Here is a 20,996-nt window from a genome sequence, read left to right on the forward strand (position 1 = left end):
TTTTTACCCCCCTTTTCTGCTGAGAAAGTCTATTTCCCGTAATTCCATCTAATAAAGCAAAATGAGGTACTCAAACCAAAACTTCCAATAAAAACTGAAGATGCTACTGCATAACTCAAATAAGTCAAATGCAACTCAAGACATGTAAGCCACAAACTCAAGACAGTCAAAAATAAATAAATGAGATTGTTTATTTATGACTGTCATGATATGTCTGTACACGACAGCATTTTCATTGCATGTTAAGCGAAAAGTGAAACAAAAAAGAGCCTCTTTTTTTTAGCTAAAAGTATAAAATAATTTTTTATGTTTATACAATTAAATAATTTAATTTTGAAGAACAAAATTCTTGGCTCAATCCTATTTCCCCCGGCCCTTAATCGTATTGTTGTTCTAGTGCGACATTAATACAATAAATGCAAAACGAAAACAAATCGGTGCCGTTAGAAATTGAACATTTGGCAACACACGCATGTGTAGTGTTGAATGTGGTGTGGTCTATTTTATAATTATAATTAAATCTTTAATTATATATGATAAAATTTAAAATTTAATCTTTCTTTAGAGTCTCTTTTCCTTATATAATTAGAACTGTTCCATTCATTGTGTGAAACTTCCGATTTGCTACCATTGTTGACATAAACTTGAACTACGGTGATTTCGTCATCGTTTTAAATGGTAACTGCATGATTGGTGTCACACTCTCAAGCTTTATGAAAAGAACAGGAGTGTGATCGCCATCAATTAATGAAATCATTGAGACAACATCTGGTCCAAGTCAGTATTTCAGAATAGTTTGATCGATTTATTTTATTTTATTTCAAAGATAATAATAAAACCTATAAAGGCGGTATATGTCAAATATCAATTACGCAATCATGGGGATTATTTATAGTTTATGTTGCTTGGCTTCCTTAAAGCTCTGTGTAATGTGACAGACACTATTAAGAAACCGAAGTGGGATGAAATTTTCGTTTTAAAAAATATAATTGTTGTGTGCAATATAATCTATTAATTTTTTACACTCTATGTCGGCCATTTTTAAAATTTGTAACTGAAGCGGGCTTAAAAAAATGTGTGCATAATATTTTGAAGTTTGTCATTACCGACTTTCGAGCCCGAAATATAATTTTTGTGATAAGATTTATTTTTCTTATTAAGTTTTTATAAATGAATACCATCTTTTAAAGAACAAAAACATTTTTATTAGGTTTTTTTTTTGTCGTTAAAGATTTATTTTTATATGCATTTTCAAATGTATACCAACAGCGATTTTTTATTTATTGTAGCTCAGTAAATTCATATTGTTTTAGGGTGCATATGCTTTGACACCCTTTCATAGTACATTTTAAAACTTGATATGTCTGTATTTCTTCAAATTCTTTGTTAAAAATTTGTTCTCTATTAAATTTTCTTTTAAGAAAGTGTAGATTTTTTTTTTTGAAAAATGTATTAATGGCTAATATTTAAGCCTCTCTTTTATAAAAGCATTAAAAATATTAATTCAATTGATCATTTGTTAGTCAATCTCAAAATTCAGCTGTATTTAGTGTCCTTAGTTCTATTGTATCATCCATTTAAATTATCTCCCTTATTTCTTGCATTTGAAAATATCTAACTGGATATTTTTCACTCATTTCATTATTAAGAAATATGTATATAATATTATATTCCTGTTTTATATGATTTTTAAAAAAGAAAAATTCTAAATGATTTTTTATTTTAAGAACAGCATTTTGATGAAAATAATTCTGAACCTATTCCAATTAAACATTCAAATATTTTTTGTTATCAGAGTTCCAACCCCTATCAGTCTTGAAAATGTGTACTATTCCATTAATGTCAACCACTCTTGTTCACTATTTAGCAGATATTTGTTTCATGCCTTTTTTAAAAAGTCTCATGGCCCGAGTTGCATTTAATTTTATTTTCATTAACCATTCTTTGAAATGTATTCTAATGTTCAAATTAGCTTATCAAATTTAATTCGTTAAGTGCTTTAACCTTTCTAACTGATATTGTGCCAACACAATTTTTACTTTGCATGCAAAAAAAAAAAAAAAAATTGCTGTACCATTTAATGACAAGAATTTCTCTATTCTGGTTGATCTAATATGGTCTCTGCCTTAATCATGTAATATGTTGTTATTACATGATTCCCCTGCCTTGTTCAGTCATATCTTCAGTCTGATGGACAAAAACTTTTAATTGCTTGAAATGCAAAAAAGAAGGGGAAAAAAAACTTTCTTCTTTGTCAATTTCTTGTTGTTAAAGACTTATAAATATTTCTGATTTGATGCTTATATATTTTTATGCTTAAATATTTGATGCTTATATATTTTTTGCTTGAAGCAGGTGTGACAGTTAATATGTTTTTTGATACTTGTATTTTGAATGTTATTAAAAAACAAATTTCCTCTTATAGAAAATTTCTGTTTTAGATTTGGTGATATTTTAGGTCTAAAGCAGGTCTTCTGTAACTAAGTTATGATCCCAAATGATGTTAATGCATTTTAAGGTTTCAGAGGTTTGACAGTGCAAGCGATTAACAGGTGTTTTCGATATTCAATAAATTATTCATAGTTATCTAAATTTGAAATATTTATTAAAATTTTTCAAATAAATTTACATTATATCTTATGAGCATTAATTTAAAATTCTTTTTCATTTTAACACTAACTTATACATTTTTCATCTTTGAATTAAATAATTAAATTTAAAATATTGTTCTGTTGTGTATATATATATATATATTTAATTTTGTGCTTAATGTAATAGATTCTAACTAAGGTTGAAAGTAAAAATTATGATTTTACACTTTTCATTTTCAAACTGGATTGATAGATGCTATGAAGGTTTATTTTCTTGTATCAAATTTGCATTATAAATGTTATTCTAATCAAAGCATGTAAAAAATACTATGCTCTTAAATGTAAAGACTGTTCTTATTCTATGATTAATTTACTGATGCTAGATTTGTCACACAAAAAAATAATTTTATAAAATCAGAATTTTTAATTTCCAGGCTATTATAAGCAGTTGCTAACTTGAACTAGTAACTTTTTTTATCTTTAATTTTAATAAATAATTTTTTGGAAACTAAAAAAAAAAAAAGAATTCTTAGTTTTTACTTAAAAATTCCAAATTTTCAATTATGAAATATTTTTATTACTTGAGAAAGTTTGATGCGTGAAAAGTATACAAAGGTACTATTTTGAAAATTTTAATTTTATCACTTGTTGATTGAAAATTGATTTTTTAAAAATAAGTAATCTCATGTTAATTTTTTTATTTGTTTGATTGTTCAGAAAGTGAATTGTTATATTATTCTTTGAAATATTGCAAATTTATTACGTTCTTTTTATTGAGTGCTATGAATAATTAGATTTCTTTTACAGGTGCTAAAATTTTTAACATTCTTGATCAAATTCAGATAATATCATGGTGAGAATTTATTTCTTTATATCACTTTTAAATGTTTCATAAAATATGGAAAACATTTGTATAAGTGACGATATGAATTAATATACTCAATAATTTTTGCATTATATTTGATTAGCTTCTTATATCAATGAAAAATTGGGCAAGTTTGAAAATTTTTAAAGTTCATTTGTATCTAAAATTGTAAATCAATTTTGTAGAAGTTCCTTTTTGTTTTAAAAAAATTTATTTCTATTTATTATTATTGTGATTATTTGCAGTTTTCTTTTGATATATATTTTCTAATTTAACTGCGTACTTGAAATTTTTAAATGGAATTTGCGATAAATTTTTATACCATGTGCCATGATTGTTTTTGAAAACTCATAGAAAAATACTGATAGAATCTCATCTTGCTCTAGAAGTTTCCATTGAAAATTTTCTTAATACATTATTTTAATTGAAATTCTTTCTAGGTATCACAATTCAGTAATGCATTTTCATATTGATTTTTAAGTATTGTAATTGCTATAAAATTTTTCTAATAGAAATATGAAAATTTTTCAATTAAAAATGAATTATGAACAAAAAATATTTAATATATATTTGATAAATATATCAAAATGTATTTGATATAAATATATCAGAATATATTTGATAAAGGAAAAGTTTACTTTAGAATGATATACTTAGACTTCGTTAGTCTTAATATGTTTCTTTTGTTTGTTTTTGCTTTAATAAATTTAGTTGATATTTCTTTGCTATATAAAAAGCATATGCATATTTATTTTAAATCATTGGCAGAACCTTAAAACACTGAATTACTTTATTAAGTATCAAAAGTAATGTATTTAATCTGCTGGAAATCCATGCAACTTTTCTCAAATCCAAAAAGAAATTATCAATATAACAAATTAATTGTTATAGTTTGAAATTCTCCATTAATATTATAATTTTTCATTTCAGAGCTCGGATGATAATGACCATTTAAATATGTCATCAAGGAAGCAGGAGTTATCCTTAACTTTGACTCCAACACCTTTTAAAAGCATGTTTCTTGGTAAGATCCTGTTATTTCTAATAATTTTTTAAATCATATTTTGTTAATTTTGTATTAAAAATGTTTTGGTATCAAATTATCTATTTATTTGGGAACTGTGTTGTAAAAAAGATTTTTTTTTTTTTTTCCTTACTTGAATTAAAAGAAGTTATTCTGTTTGAAAATATAGCTATTATCATACATTTAAAATGTTTTCATTCTTATATAAAAGGTACTTAATGTGCATTATTATGTATATTTGTACAACATTTAATGTATATTAAACAAAGCAGAAAAAAAGTGCTGCAGCCTGTAGCAAGTTGATGCTTGTCAGGTCCTGTCTATAGGACATTCTTTTCCAATCAAATGTCTTGGGGAAGGGGGGACTCCAAAAAGCAATTTTTTGTACATAATTTATAATAATTATAAAAAAAATATGGAAAATTTAAATTAAGATTTTAGTAATAAGTAAGTGCTTATGATATGGAATATGGAGGCAACTATTTTCATTGGTGAATTTCAATGATTGCCAGCTGATAAAAGGAAGTGGTCAAGTTTATAATTAAAATTTTGAGTAACAGAAACCCTCAAAAGAACTTTCAAATTGCAGAAACATTTATCAATATCAATAAAAAAAAATTTTTTTTTTAATTAAATTTTTTTTAATGTTTTGGATCCTTTAAATTCAGTTTACTGAACAAATCTTGGGCACTGCCTTGTTATTTTACTCTATACTTTAAATGCACAATAGATGCTTGTGTTTTAATTTAATAAGAAGTTTACTATTTAATTAATTATCACAAAACTTTCATTAAGATCTTTCTTGGGCTTTCCATTATTTGCAAATACAATCTCTTTAGTACTGTAGATTTTTATTTCAACATTTTTAGGAAAAAAAATTGCTTCATCACTATTTGTTTAAATTTAATATATAAAAACTTTTTAAATTATTTTTTATAAGATCTTTTTAAAATTATTTTATTAATTTATTTGGGCTGTTGTGCTTATAATTCTGTCAGTCAGACATTTTTATGCTCTATAAAAATGCATGAAAAGCACTAGTTTCTCAAAGCTTACTTTAACTGAATTGCTTTAGTACATTTCATAACTGAAATTTTTTTAACAGTGTAATTACAAATGTAAAAAGTGCAGTAACTAACTTTTCAGCAATAGTCTTATTTACCTATATTCAGATTGTTACATAATTATTTGAGGCTTTTTTACATGAATTTAATTTCCACAATTCAGAAAAAAATTACAAAATTTTTATTCTTGAAAATTAATGATAACTTTTGGAAATCAATTTACAGTCCAGTTACTTTAATATCCTGATTTTCATTTATATGTTGCGTCTCACAATAAAAAAAGCTATTTTTGATGTCTTCCCGGCATACGAAACTGTTTTGTTTGGGACATTGAATGAAGAATGATTTTACTTAATTAAAAAAAAAAAACATCTATTAGAAAGTTAAAAAGTAAGGTGATTTGAGTTACCAATCTTTATTTAATTGAATAAGTCATATCAAAACCATGGATCACATTTTTAAAAAATTAAATTAATTCATTTAATTTATAAGGTGTTTATTAGTCTTTAATTTCATCTCTGAAACAAACCGATCTCATCATCTGGCAATAACAAGATCTTTCTTTAAAAAATTCTCATGTTATTTCTAACTGGCATCTAATTTAATCTCTGCTATTTGGATCTCAGTGTTTATTAATATTTGTGTTTAATGCATATTTAATGCATATATGCATTGTTTAATGCATAATGCATAATGTTATAATAATGCATAATGCATAATGTTTAATGCATAATGTTATAATGCATAATGCATATATAATGTTTAATGCATATATGCATTGCTTGAATTGAAATCAATTCATGATAAGGAAATAATTAGCATCTCGTATAGGTTTTTAAAAGGTTGTTGCATCTTTTTCAGATGAAACACCTACACCCACACGATTTCTAAATGCATTGGAAAATGAAATATATCAAGAACTGGGTAGTGACAATCCATTTGATGCAACATTTCGTAGAGCCAATTCCCGTGGTGGAGCTCATTCTTTGAATATACCTGAAGTAAGAAATTATTCAAATGTTATTCCTTTTTAAATTCGATTAATGCATTTATATTGTATAATAAAAATGAGAAATGTCTTGCATTGTTCTTTTTTTAATTTTATCTAAAATTACTTTTAGCTTGAAGTAAAGCTTATTACTATCATTTTTTTATTTAATTATTTTTTTCTGGTAAATACATTTTTACCCATAATACTAAATATTATGGGCATAATTTTCTAATAGTAGGAAACATTCAGGTTCTGGACATTCCAAATTATTATGCTTTTCAAAGCATGGCTGTCAGATTGCAGGAAAGTATTTTAAGGTTGTAATATAGGCTGTTAATTTGAAGCTTTTTTACCCTAAAAATCTCTAAAAAAATCGATTTATAAGATTTTCCTGAATGTTTTAACTCAGAAATATATAAAATTCAATTTACAAAACCTTCGCCAAAACTTTACCAAATTTTATTGTCAATATTCGGATTCTTTGCATTTCTGTAGTACTGCAATATAAAGTAGCATCAACATTCAGGTTTTACTCGTGACTGAACACCTTGTGAAAAGAACAGTACCTAGAGATGTAATCTGAATTTAAAGGAGGTCATGTCTGATTTTAAAACTAATTATGCTATCTTTTCCTTTATGAAAAATTTCTATTTTAACTATTTTATTGTTGATTTTTCTATGTTTAATTATGATGCTATAGATATGATATTTATTTCTAAAATATAATAGGTTCATTTGAATATATAATTTATTTTAAATTTAAAGCTGCTTTCAAATGATAGAAAATGTAATATAGTAAAAAAAATTTAATATTCTACATTTTAGCAGTCTGGTTTTCCCAATGTTTTAAGTCATTTGTTGAAAAATTAACTTTTTATTATTACCATAGTATTTTTTTTTTTTTTTTTTTGTTAGACTATACGGTGGTATAAGGAGGTCTGGTGCCACACAGTGCAGAGCTCTAAGTTCTCATATCCACCAAGATATAAAATAAAATTAATTGAAGATACAATTCAGTTATTTAAGAATAGAAAGTATAATATTGATTATTTTGTAAACACTTTTTGAATGGGGAAAAAAAGTAAAATGTCTTGTTATTAATAATCCAGTTTAAAGTACAATCTAACAAATCTTTTTCATTGTAATAGTAATTAGTGACTTTTTTGTTATTATTATTATTATATTGACAAAATTTAATGCAAATTCATTTTCATCTTGATTTTCAAGTTTCATTCTGTAATCTGACAAACTCTGCCTTTATATGAAACTTGGAATATCTTTTAACTTTTTGTTCTGCTAAGTTTGAAATTACTTCTTCAAAATTAGCTGTACTATTTTCTGTACTTCTAGCTGTCCTATTTTCTCTTGACAAAATGGCTAAATTTGAAAATCATGTCTGGCTCATAGTGAATCTGAGATCCTTCTTAATCAATTTGTGTTTCAAAAACTGCTTTTACATGATGTAACCGAAACATGCCAAACACAAGTGCTCAGAGGCAACTGAACACATCACACAGTATTACTAAATCAATTCAGCAACACATTGTTCACCTGTAATTTACTGTAATTAGAGATTATAAAGGCATTTGCAAATTATTTGACAGATATGTAAAAAAAGGCTCATTAATATGAAACCAGCAATTTTTTTTCGCTCTCTGAGAGCTAGTTCTCAGGATGGGCACCCTTTTTCTATATGAATGCAACTATAATTGATGAAAAAAGCAGATATAATATGAAGCATACATTTTAAATTTATTTATTTAGTTATATAAGTAAACCTGAAAACAAAGTGCTAATGTGCATATGTTATATATTTATCAAATTAAGTAACAAACTTTAATAAAAAGATGAAAAATAAATAAGCATATAGTTTAAATTAAATTATATATAGTTGAAATACTTGTAAAATTTATATCTCAGGAACAGATTTTCTTTTCATTTCTCCATTTGTTATGATTCTGTTTCAAGAAATTATAGAAATGATCTTTTCCATTACTTATCTGAAGAAACTTGGCAAAATAGTGATTTCTGCTTTTAGGATCTTATGGTTTGTCTTGTCTCCTATATATATATATATTTTCTTACTGTTAACATTCACTTTTTGTAACTTATAGACACCATGACATTGTTATAATATTTCATTCTTATAAGTTTTATTTATTTGATTCTTTTTGATTATATTCAAAGTTCCATTTTTAGAGATTTTATTACCATATTTTAGCTATATTTATATTTTATTATTTTTACTCATAACATGCAGTTTATTTTAATTTCATATTTTCCTTTTTTTTTTTTTTGCCTCTTTTTTTAATCATATTTAGTAATTTCATCTGTGGGAAGGTTAATTTTCAGATAATCAGTTGTTATACTCAGATTATCCTACATCTCTTTGTTGTAATTTATTTTTAAAAAGTTTTTTTTTTTTTTTCAATACATGAATAAGGTTTAAAAAGTTTACTTTTAAGTTATTTTCTCAAGTTACATTACATAAATATACCTTAATTTGGAATCTGTTTAATTGTTTTTTGTGTGTGTGTGATCAACTAATACAAATTTTGACAAACATTGTTATTTTTTGTAAACAATAGCATTGTCAACACAGATTAAATATTGTCGCAAACAGAATGTATGTATTTGACATTAATACTCAATTTAGTATTAAATATATTATCATTTATCTCTAAATTAACTCATTATAACCAAATTATCTAATTATCCTGTAATAAATTTGCCTTCTATGACTGTACCGGTGCTTAATCGAGAACTATTTATGAAATTTTAAAAATGTTTTATTTATGATGCTAATAAGTTTATTAAAGTTAGATACATTGAATTTTAATAATTATTTTTCTACGATAGTACTTAATTGCAATTATGTTAAAATTATATCTGTTATAATTTATAATTCATTATTTCTAAATATTTTTCAGTCATCCTCTCTAATTGCAAGTCTGCCTGATTCTGAAGTTTTGAACACACCATCAATTACTTTGCCTGCTGAGCCAGAAACACCTCTTATTTTGAAAAAATGCTTCTCACAGAAGAAAGATGATGAAAGAAGTTGCCAAACAACAAATGAAAATACTACAGATACTCTGCCTTTTTCACCAGAACAAAAAGATCATGCCGATGTGACAACTCAGAATGCATCTGACACTGATTTGTCTATGGAGGAGTCAAATTTTGCGACTCTTGATCCAAACAGATTTATTAACAAAACATCTGCGACTCTGAAAATAAATGCAGTGAAGACAACTGTTGTACAAACTCCTGTTATAACATCAACGTAAGTTTCCATCTATTGAAATCTAATATTAGAGGTTCTTAACCCTCCTGCTGATTTCTGCAGGTTGGTAATCAGTCCATTTTCTATTACATCCTGTGTTTTTTGCAATTTAGTGTGTTTATTTGTATGATTATTATTGTGTATCAGTTCACTTTATTTGAAAAATATTTGAACTACTTTGCAAACATCACATTTAAATAGTGGTTTTAAGAAATTGCACAATGAGAGGGTTAATCCTGTGAATATTGGACTCAATCTAAATCACTTCATTCGACAAATCCCTTACTTGAGCATATACCTGAAATTTAGTGACGAAGGATAATTTGGAATCTGCTAGACATATGAAAAAGATTATTTCATTCTGTTTTCATGTGCTATAAACTACCAGAGGTTTTGAAAGGCTGATAAAGTTAAACTTTACACTAATTACAATTTTTTTTTTGAGGGATTAAGGGTTTTTTTAGGGGGGGGGGGTAAGTTTGGAAAATGAGTTACAACTTGGAGTATTAATGATTTTTAAAAAAATGAACTTTTCTTTACAGTATTTTATTTCAAAGTGATATCCATACTTTTTTTATGTTTAAGCATTGAAAAGTTTAAAAAAAAACTTAAACTCGAAAAAATTCCAGAATTGCATTATTGTAAATGATTTCAAAATAAGATTGTGGTATGTAATATAAGAAATTTTGCTCTGTATTATTATTTTTTGTTGTTGTTATTTTGCAATAAAAGCTTGGATGGTGTTCAGAGTATTTGCTTTTTAATGTTTATCTGCTTATCCTTTTTTTTTTTTTTAACCTTGAGTTAGTAATTAAAAGGGAAATCATATAAAAAATTTGATTGTCATTGTGATGTATATGACAATAAATTTTTAAACATGATGTAATGTGAATGAGTGGAAAAAAGAATTTACTTTGTTTAGCAATCAATGATTTTTTCTTGTTTTTATTTCTTTTTTGATTTTAAAGTGATATTTAATAAATAAATCTTTATTAGAACACAACTTAATAATACTGTTATAAATAGAATATTACCTGACTTATTGATACTTAACTAATAAATACGTAGTTTCTGTTTATCATTAAACAGCTAAAAAGTTTTATAAAAGAAAAATTGCTGCTTATACTGGTATTGCTTAAATGTAATTATGTTATAGCACAGCTGTAGATACATTTAGTTCTAAATGGATATATAATTTTAGGGGTATATATTTGTTTTGGTCCATGCATCAGCTTTTCTTTTTTTCACAATTTATTATGTATTTATTCATTTAATTTCTATTTACCTGATAAGCATGAAGTGTTTTAAGTAGTTGTATAACTTTTGTTAGATTACCATGAGATCAAACTTATTGTGGATTTGTCATGAAGTATTTTATTGTATATGTTTTGCACATCTATTAAAAATTCATTGATAGATAATGCATGAACAGTACAGCAGGTAGTATATTAACTGAAATCATGAGTATTGTGAATTCTTACATCAGTATTTTTACCTTTAGAAAGAAATGTTAGTATTTTGTGACAATAAAATATATAAGTTAAGGTTTTTTTTACATAACTTAATAAGTATTACTTCCTAATAAATTTTTTCGGCTATAAAAGCATGAATATGATAGTAATTTAGTGGCTTAAGATCAATTCTTAAAACTGTGGAAATAAGTTTCGTTTGAGCATGATATATTGGCAATTGAAATTTATTTTTCTTCTGAAGTGCATTTAAATTTTATTGTTAGTTTAGTATATTATCTGCCTATTATTCTTGATGTCAACTCCCTATAGCCTATATTGTAATTTCAGAAAAAGAAATTAGTCATAGAAATTGAATGTGTATTGTATATAGGGTATAATTTCCAGTGAAAAGAAAGGTTGACTAAAATGTAGTTGAACTAATATTCTTTTTCTTATGCTCATCAATAATTCAAATTATCTATAAGATTCTTTTGTTATCAATTTCAAATATTAAACATATAAAACAATATAAAAAAGAAAAGATAAAGGATTTTCTAGAAGAAAAAAAAGAGTAAAATTTTATTTGCAAAAACATTAACGTTCTATTTTAGAAAAATATTAAGTTAAATGCTCTCACTTATACTTTTTTTGAAATATATTTATTCTAGTGGAAATTCCACAATCATGAAATCAAATGGTGCTGGTGTCCCCACGGCCGTTGTCGTTACCCGTCCAACAAATATCATAAGAAATCTGGCTCCTGCACAGCCTGTAGTTGCAGAGAAAACAAGTCAGGTGAAAGTTCCTGAACAACCACAAGCTGTTGTTCAAGTGAGTTGTCTTTAAATTGTGCTTATATGTATATTGTTTTTAAATCTTTTTGTTAATAATACATCAGCAAATTCTAACATTTGTTGTAATTATATGTATGCGTGTGTGTGCAGAATTTCTTTTAGCAATTATATTAAATTTGTTTATAACACCTTTTTTTTTTATTCTGATTCTCATAGACTTATAATCTGAATCAATCCTTATTAGAATCTATTTTGAATAGTGATACTGGATGGGAATCAGTATTGCATCCTATTTAACTAAGAATCTGTACTTACTTTGCAGTCCTACTGTTAGCAGAAGAATCTCTTTGCTCTTTTACTACACTTGTCTAGATGAAAGAAAATTTAACATTTATAGTATTATCACATTTATAGTATTTCTTAATAAAGAAGTTGGAATATGGCAATGAAGGTTATTTGAAAATCTTTTTTTTTTTCAACTTACTTTTCTTCAACATTTATTATTATTATTAGAAAAAAATATTGTATCAATCATCAAATGCTTGATTTATTTTTTCACAATTATTAATTAACAATTAATCACAATTATTTAATTATTTGGTATGTATTTATGTTACGTAAAATATGTATAGACACCAAAACTAAAGTGTAGAAAGCATATCTCCAAGGGGTTTTTTTTCCATTCATGTTCCACAATCATTCAGACTGAGTAGAAGTGTACACGAATTGGTACTAAAAAAATGATCTAATTTCCTTCAGTATGTAGTGGCATGGATATTTATAATATTTATACAAATTAGAATTTATCTGAAATCTTGTACTGTTTTCTGAATATATATATATATATATATATATATATATATAAGAATATGTTAAATTTCTGACTAAATAACTGGGTTAAAGAGAATCACTGGCAAGTTGATTAAAAAAGTTATTAATCTAACTACTAATTTTTTAAAAACCTAAAGAATGAATCAAAATATTAGGATATTAAATCTTTATACAGTATAATTAGACAATCCTATCTCATTCATTACCTTCCTCTTATTATTATGGTATCTAGAAATAATGTTTAAAAACATTATGATAGACTAGACAAAATAGTTAATAATTAAGCTTACATTTTCTCAAATTTACTAAAATAAAAAAATATTAAATTAAAATAATTATTTTTATGCTGATTAAGTTAAAAAATATGTTAAAATATGTATTTAAGTTAACTAGCTCATAAAATGGGCACTCATGATATACATATCCTAGGGTCATGAAATTCTCCACTATCCTCCCCCCCCTCACCCCCATCACATTATACAATATTTACAAATGCCCTTTCTAATCCACTGTTCTCGTTTTGTAAAAACTAAAAATAATATATGGCTTTAACTGTAATGTGATGATGTTAGCATATGTAACAAATGCTTTCAAATGGGATAATTATTTTTTTTAAAAAGTTGCTATAATGATTGTATCATACATTAATTTCTTATTTTTTTATTTGCCACTCTTTGATTTTTATTTCATGTTAAGATGAAATCAACCAAATTTCATTTATTGTCAGTAAGTTATATCAAATATATCAATATCAAATGTAATCTGTTGATTGGAATGTAGCTTGATGAGATTTAAATATGAAGGTAATATATTTTGCAAATTAGTTTTAAGGTTACAAAATTTGCATGAAAGATTTGTGAGGAGGTGGGTAAAAAGTTATGTAATAGTTTATATTGCTTTTTTCGCAATGTCTGTTGAATTTGTTAATCAGAATTTTTTTTTTTGATAAATTAAGCTAAATTTTGATATTGGGTTTTTTTTTATGATTATAGTGTTATAATAGTAAAATTTGCCTTTAAAGATATCTTGAAGGCAGAGATATACACACATGTATATGAATATTTTTAATTAACTTAAAACCATTTTTTCTCCTTTATAATGTTTCACAATTTTAATCAAGGACTTAGAAAAATAATTTTCTCCATTGCCATCTTTTATTTATTTTTTACTTGTTATTATATTGTCTGTGATTTTTAATTTCAGATGTGCAAAAATTTCAAAGTTTTCTTATGAAACATTTAAAATATATATATATTTTAAAAATGAGAATATGTGAAATACCTATATCTATTTTTATAAAAATACCTATTCTTTAGTAGGGAAAAAGTATATTTGAATTTAATTTCAACTAATTATCAGTTTTTTTTCCACTATTGTATATATAACATTTGAATTTGCTGCAAAAGACTGAAAAGGTATATTTAGTCGTATTAGATTTGATACACTTTTTTTCTTATTTCTAACTATGGCATTTCATTTGTTCACTTTTCAAATAATTTATCTTTAAAATTATGCAATTGATTAATTCAAATTTATTTTTATTCAAAAGTTTCTATGGACCCTAACATTTTCTATTTAACATTATTTTAATATGATCTATATTTAATTATTTTATTTAATTTTTAATAATATTTTATATAATTAGTTTTTTTTACCAACTTCAAAAACCTAAAATTTTCATTCACAATGCACATTTTTGTGTTTCATTGAATTTCATCTTTTATAAGATGTGATTTGTAAAATGAAATAATTATCTTGCCTATAATTGCAATATTTGTTTTTCAAATTATTAGTTATGCAGAATATGGTGCAGAAATTTAAAAATAAGAAGCAATTATCCTGTATTTACTATTCAATTAAATATATGAAAAAATAGTAATAAATAATTTGTAAAATATATAAAATATTATTAAAAAATTAGTTATCCTCATTGAAAAATTAGAAATAATTAAGTTAATCTTTTGATCCTAGAAAAAACTAAGAAGTTGAAGCTATTAAATTAATTTGAAAAGAAATATAACGTTATAGTATTTTCTTTCTCTTTCCCCATTTTGAAATATTATTTGCATCCTTTAGAAACAATGCATTATAAAATCAGTTCATATATGTGAAAGATGTTATTATGATAGGGGCTTTTTGAGACTAATAAAAAAAATGTATGACTGATAAAATGTGCAAACTCAGAAGATTATTAAAAGTACTTTGCTACTTATGATTACTTGTTTAAACATTGCTTCTATTAAAACAAAATGATAGGATTTCATTCTGTAAAAATTATAATCTCATATACATAACATAATGCCATCTTGTGCCCCCAGTGTTTATAACATTAAGTAATCTCACCAGTTGGATGAGCACAAGATGGAGATGAGGGGGGGGGATAAAAGGGGAAAAAAAGACAACAAACAATCTAGGGATCTCCAGAGAGAATCCCATTGGTGTTAAATCCTACATGATTGTATTTAATGTTTTGGTGAAGTAATAACTATATGGCGGGAACAAGATTAGCTAAAAATAAATGGTGACAAGGGGTTCAACTTATAGAGAAATGAGATAACTAATTGGAAAGGAAAAAAGAAAAAAAAATGATAAATTACATTAGGAACATCTATATGACATGCATAAACATATATATAAACATTGTAGAGTCAGAAATCTGTAGCATCCGTCTGGGTCCTGTGGTTTTGATTTCCTTTGTGAGAATGTTGTTCTGTAGGATATTGCACTAATCTCATATGCATTATTTGGTTGTAATTATATCAATTTTTTTTAGTCTGTTTGTGTTACACCTATGGTGCAAGTAATGATAAGACTTCCTGATGGGCAAACTATGCCAGTTCAGTTCCCAGTTATGGCTTCTGCTCCAGCTGTTGCAGTTCCTGCTCCTGTTACTACTGTTCCTGTTGCTACCTCTGTTCCTGTTACCTCTTCAATCCCTACACAAAATCCTGTTGTTTCTTCCATTGTTGCTCCTGTCTCTCAAATTATACAGACATCTGTTGCATCAACAGAATCTGAAGTTCCAACATCATCTACAGCTAAATTGGTATGAATATTTCTTTTCTTATTTTCTCTGTTAATAATAAATGTGAATGTGTATGAGTTGATGCTAATCCATTTGGCCTACAACTATCAAGTTTAGCTTATTCATATTTTGAAGGATGAAATACATATCTGGGAGAGATTTTTTAAAAAAATTTACATATAATTTTAATTAAGAAAATATTAAATGAGAGTTAATAGTTATATATATATATATATATATATATATATAATATGTAATTGCTGAAAATATTCTCACACAAAAGTACTTTTTACACTGTCCTAAAGTTTCAAAAATTATCTTTTAAGTAACACCAGTTTAGTTTTAGAATAATTCTTTATTCTAAATTTAATTAAGAACATATTTCTGTTGTTGTGGATGAAACCTATTTGCTTTCATTGTTGCTACTAACATTTAATCCTAATTTTTTTTCTTCCATTGTTGACGGTCAAGCTATGAAAATTCAATTTAGTTTTCCATAATGAGTTATTTCTTTTTTAACTTATGTTAATAAATAAATTTCTACTTTTACTAAAAATTTTTTAATGCTCTGACGATTACAATTAACGTTTAATTTAAGTAAGTAACAATTTTTTTTAAAAAAATCGCTTATTAAAAAAAATTTTTTTGTAATTTCTTTTTAGCTTTCTTTCTTATTGAAGTACGCTGACATTTTTTTATTGAATATTTCTCTAATATATTATAGAAATTATTGAACATATTCTGTAGTACTTTTGGTTCGTGTTTCTATCCTTATTTTTTTTTTACAAACATACTTAAATTCTGTAAACATATTACTGTATTAGTTGACTTTAATAATTTGCCTTTCAAAACTAAATTAGCTGAAATGGATAGAAAATGAGAGAGGTCTTTAGTATAAATGGTATTAGTACAATGGCTTATAAAATTATACAAGTTACATGACTATTAAAATTTGAAATTTAAAAATCCTTTGCTAAAAAGCCATTAAGACTAAGTTACTTACAAAAAAAATTGAAATTGTTTTAACCAATAATACTAATTCATCGCCAAAAATGCCTAGTATTGAATTAATGTTAAATTTGTATGGAATAAGGTAATGCAATAATAATAATAATAAAAAGCAGCAGGGTTGTGCTGACCTTTCAAGTATCAAATTATTTTTGTCATTTAGTTTCAGTTTGAAGAAATAAACATTTAAAATCTTATAACCATATTTTTTTATATAATTAAATCTTTTCTAATTTTGAGAAAAGCCTATGTATAAAATTTTATTTAAATTTCTTCTACTAATAAAGACGGAGTTTATGTATATTGTCATTCTGCATGCCTTACAACTACTAAATTTAGCTCATTTTTATTTTGGAAAATAGTAATGTGTATACACAAGCAGTTTGAAGAAATAAACATTTAAAATCTTATAACCATATTTTTTTATATAATTAAATCTTTTCTAATTTTGAGAAAAGCCTATGTATAAAATTTTATTTAAATTTCTTCTACTAATAAAGACGGAGTTTATGTATATTGTCATTCTGCATGCCTTACAACTACTAAATTTAGCTCATTTTTATTTTGGAAAATAGTAATGTGTATACACAAGCAGTTTGAAGAAATAAACATTTAAAATCTTATAACCATATTTTTTTATATAATTAAATCTTTTCTAATTTTGAGAAAAGCCTATGTATAAAATTTTATTTAAATTTCTTCTACTAATAAAGACGGAGTTTATGTATATTGTCATTCTGCATGCCTTACAACTACTAAATTTAGCTCATTTTTATTTTGGAAAATAGTAATGTGTATACACAAGCAATTTGAAGAAATAAACATTTAAAATCTTATAACCATATTTTTTTATATAATTAAATCTTTTCTAATTTTGAGAAAAGCCTATGTATAAAATTTTATTTAAATTTCTTCTACTAATAAAGACGGAGTTTATGTATATTGTCATTCTGCATGCCTTACAACTACTAAATTTAGCTCATTTTTATTTTGGAAAATAGTAATGTGTATACACAAGCAATTTTTAAAAAAATTAAATCAGAACTTTAATTAATTTAAAATTAAGTTTAATTTTGGTGTTTGTTACAATAGATTCAGAAAATTTTGTTGCTCAAAAATGGAGATGCCAAAATTTTATTGCAAACCAATGAATTTTGGTAGTTTTTTAAAAATATTTATTTTTTTACGTATTACTTTACTTATTTTGTAAGAACAGATTTTTTTTCCGTAAAATTCAAACCATTTTCATTGTTTCATCAAATATTTGTGTGATTTTCTTCCTTTGCTAAAAGATAAAGAAGGAACATTTTTTTAATATCTGTGTAATCCTGCAAAAATTAGAAAATAATGAACAGGACATTGATGCCTTTAATAGTGCTATGATGATACAGGCTTGGTCTCCATTAGAAATGTACATATACACAATGAAGTGAACATTTGCAAGACAATTAAAGTAACAGTCTTTTAATGTCTGACAATTTGAAAAATGAATGATGTATTTCTTGAACATAAAATTATGTCTAAGCAGTTTAGTTGAAATTAAATATAACCTAAATCCTCGGTGTACCAGCTGGTTGTTAATAAATTACTTGTATTTAAAGTAAACATAAGAAATTGGAAAGTACAATTTGACCTCTTGGAAAGTTAGTTGTTGATTTGATTGGACAAAAACTGTGCAATTATAACAGAAAATTTTATCTAAAAAGTAATTTGTCTTTCTTTAAATAAATTTAAACTGTGGTCCTCCACCCCATTCTAAATCATTCTTTTTAAATTATTGAATTTTTACTTGATAGTAGCTTTCCTGTAAGTAAATACATGATAGTAAACACTCTCTTATACTGTATCTCAAATTATTTGAAATTGATACTTTTTGTAATGAAAAAAAAAAAAAAAAAGTAAATATCTGGTCCGTGATATCTGTTTAACATTCTGAGCACCAATTTTTATTTTATAGCTTCCGGGTTAGAAAAATTAGTTCTTAAAGTGACTGAACGAAAATTTTTTGCATTTAATCATATTTCTGAAAATTTAGGAATATTTTGTCTTTGAATGCTTAAGAAAATGTATATATTAATTATCTGTTTTTGAACTGAACATGAAAAATTGAAAAAGTTGTTCTGACACTCAAGAGGTTAATATGTATTAGTTTCTTATTCATTTACTTTGCTTTTGATGTGTATTTTTGAATATCATATGTTTTCTGACTATTGATTGTGTTTTAAATTTAAAAAAAAAAAAAAATGTCGGTTTTTGCTTAAATTTCTCATAAATGTCAATCCTAAAGTTATTTGAATATAATTTTTATTAACTTATAATTTAGTATAAATTTCTTATATAAGAAAAATCAATTTACTGAATTGAAAATTATATAAGTTCAGAAACATTGCCTTAATAGTTCTCTTTATAAATTAGGTTCTCTTTATATTATTATTATTATTTCAGTATTCACCACAATACTGAAACGCTTCATTAGTATTGTTATTCATCTCTTTTTGAAATCTGAATTCAAATTTTCATTCAAAATCATTTCTGCTGGTAACCTTTAAAAGTAAATTGAGACATATTTTATCTCTTTGTAATACTTTTATTTAAAATAGTTACTTTATTTTCAATATATATTTTTTAAAAAATAATGGTCATATTTCAGAAGTTGAAGCATGTTCTTACAATGAATCAGAAGACAGGAAGTAAAAGATCATCTGGTACAAAAACACAACTTTTATCTAAAGCTACCAATGAGCCATTAATTCATGAAACTTTATTAGCTGAACTAGGCATAACACCACCTTCATCACCTACAGAATTAATGAAACTTGATCAAGGGTAAGTTGCATTTAATTTCCTGTATTTTGATCTTTTCATAGAACATTAGTATGAGAGTTTGCATTCTTAGTAAAAATTGTTTCATGTGGTTATTCTTTAATGCAATTATCTATTTTATTGATCCTTTAGTATATAATTATTAAATCCATTGAATTAAATCAAATTCTGATTAAATTGATAAGTACTATTTACGCTGTTAAGCATAACAGCATAATAAGTACTATTATGCTGTTTTACATATAGAATTTAATATTATTGAAAAATGTGTTTATAAAAACAATAATTGAAAAATGGAAAGAATAAATGCAAAAATATACTTAAAAAAGTTAGAAAAATAATAATTATGTAAAAAAATAGTTTAAAAACACAAGTTTCACTAAGGAGCTAATTTTTTTTAAATTTTAACATTGTTTGAAAATAAAAAATGTGTTACGCTTCAAAGTTAGTAGGTAAAAACTTATTTTTTATTATTTTTATTAATTTACAATTAAAAATCTTACAAAAATATTAAAAATCTCACTATTACTCTAGAAATTATCCATGCATACTTTGGCAACCCTTAGTCCAACAATATGCTCAGTAAGATGTTTTAAATGTTTTGTCCCTCATCACATATTGTATCTGACCCACAAAAATTATCATGTTTAAAAAAATATCATCTACTTAATAATTCTATTATATCTGGGGCAAATTCAAATGGAGATAAAGTAGCCTGTGGTAACCCAAATTCGGTATGATATGTCTGGTATTCAAAAATATCACATTGAAGTGATTGAAGTTGTTGATGAAATCAACAACTGTATCATCAACTATATCTGTGATTATCATCAACAACTGTATCTGTACTAATAATAAAGATGAATGCATGGATATGTTGGTTACAGGCCAGAATGTCTAACCTAGAGTTGCCAAATTAATTAAAAATTAAGCTAAATTTTGATGTTTTCCCTTAATAATTTTCCAAAATATCATTGAAAATAAGTAAAATTTTATGCTGTGTTTGAAAATTTTAAAAATAAATTTAAAATTTAATAAAAATGTTAAATAAATTTTTATTATATTTTGGGAATTAAAATTTTTTTTGCATGATTTCTGACTACAGAGTATTATTCTTCTGAAACCACTTTAATTATTTTATCAAATACTGAATTATGTGATTTTCATCCATTTTTGTTAGCTAAAGAAGAAGGTTTTTATTTAATGTCTGTGATAAAATACAAATACAAGACAAATATATTAA

General features: G+C 24.9%; 1 protein-coding gene across 2 annotated transcripts in view; it reads left to right on the forward strand.

The window, feature by feature from the left end:
• Nucleotides 1-468: 468 nt before the first annotated feature.
• Nucleotides 469-20,996, forward strand: part of LOC129957053 (cyclic AMP-dependent transcription factor ATF-2-like) — a 34,622-nt gene continuing 14,094 nt past the window's right edge. Inside the window, exons 1-9 of one of the 2 annotated variants that reach the window (XM_056069180.1) lie at nucleotides 469-777; nucleotides 2,442-2,552; nucleotides 3,399-3,444; nucleotides 4,387-4,480; nucleotides 6,406-6,545; nucleotides 9,466-9,821; nucleotides 11,941-12,103; nucleotides 15,671-15,943; nucleotides 19,581-19,756. In XM_056069180.1, coding sequence (XP_055925155.1) covers nucleotides 3,442-3,444; nucleotides 4,387-4,480; nucleotides 6,406-6,545; nucleotides 9,466-9,821; nucleotides 11,941-12,103; nucleotides 15,671-15,943; nucleotides 19,581-19,756 — 1,205 coding nt within the window. In that variant the 5' untranslated portion in view covers nucleotides 469-777; nucleotides 2,442-2,552; nucleotides 3,399-3,441. The remainder of the gene's footprint in view (nucleotides 778-2,441; nucleotides 2,553-3,398; nucleotides 3,445-4,386; nucleotides 4,481-6,405; nucleotides 6,546-9,465; nucleotides 9,822-11,940; nucleotides 12,104-15,670; nucleotides 15,944-19,580; nucleotides 19,757-20,996) is intronic. The other variant, XM_056069181.1, reaches the window with a different exon arrangement.

Source organism: Argiope bruennichi, chromosome 11 (assembly GCF_947563725.1).
Source record: "Argiope bruennichi chromosome 11, qqArgBrue1.1, whole genome shotgun sequence".
Taxonomy (NCBI): Eukaryota; Metazoa; Arthropoda; class Arachnida; order Araneae; family Araneidae; genus Argiope; species Argiope bruennichi.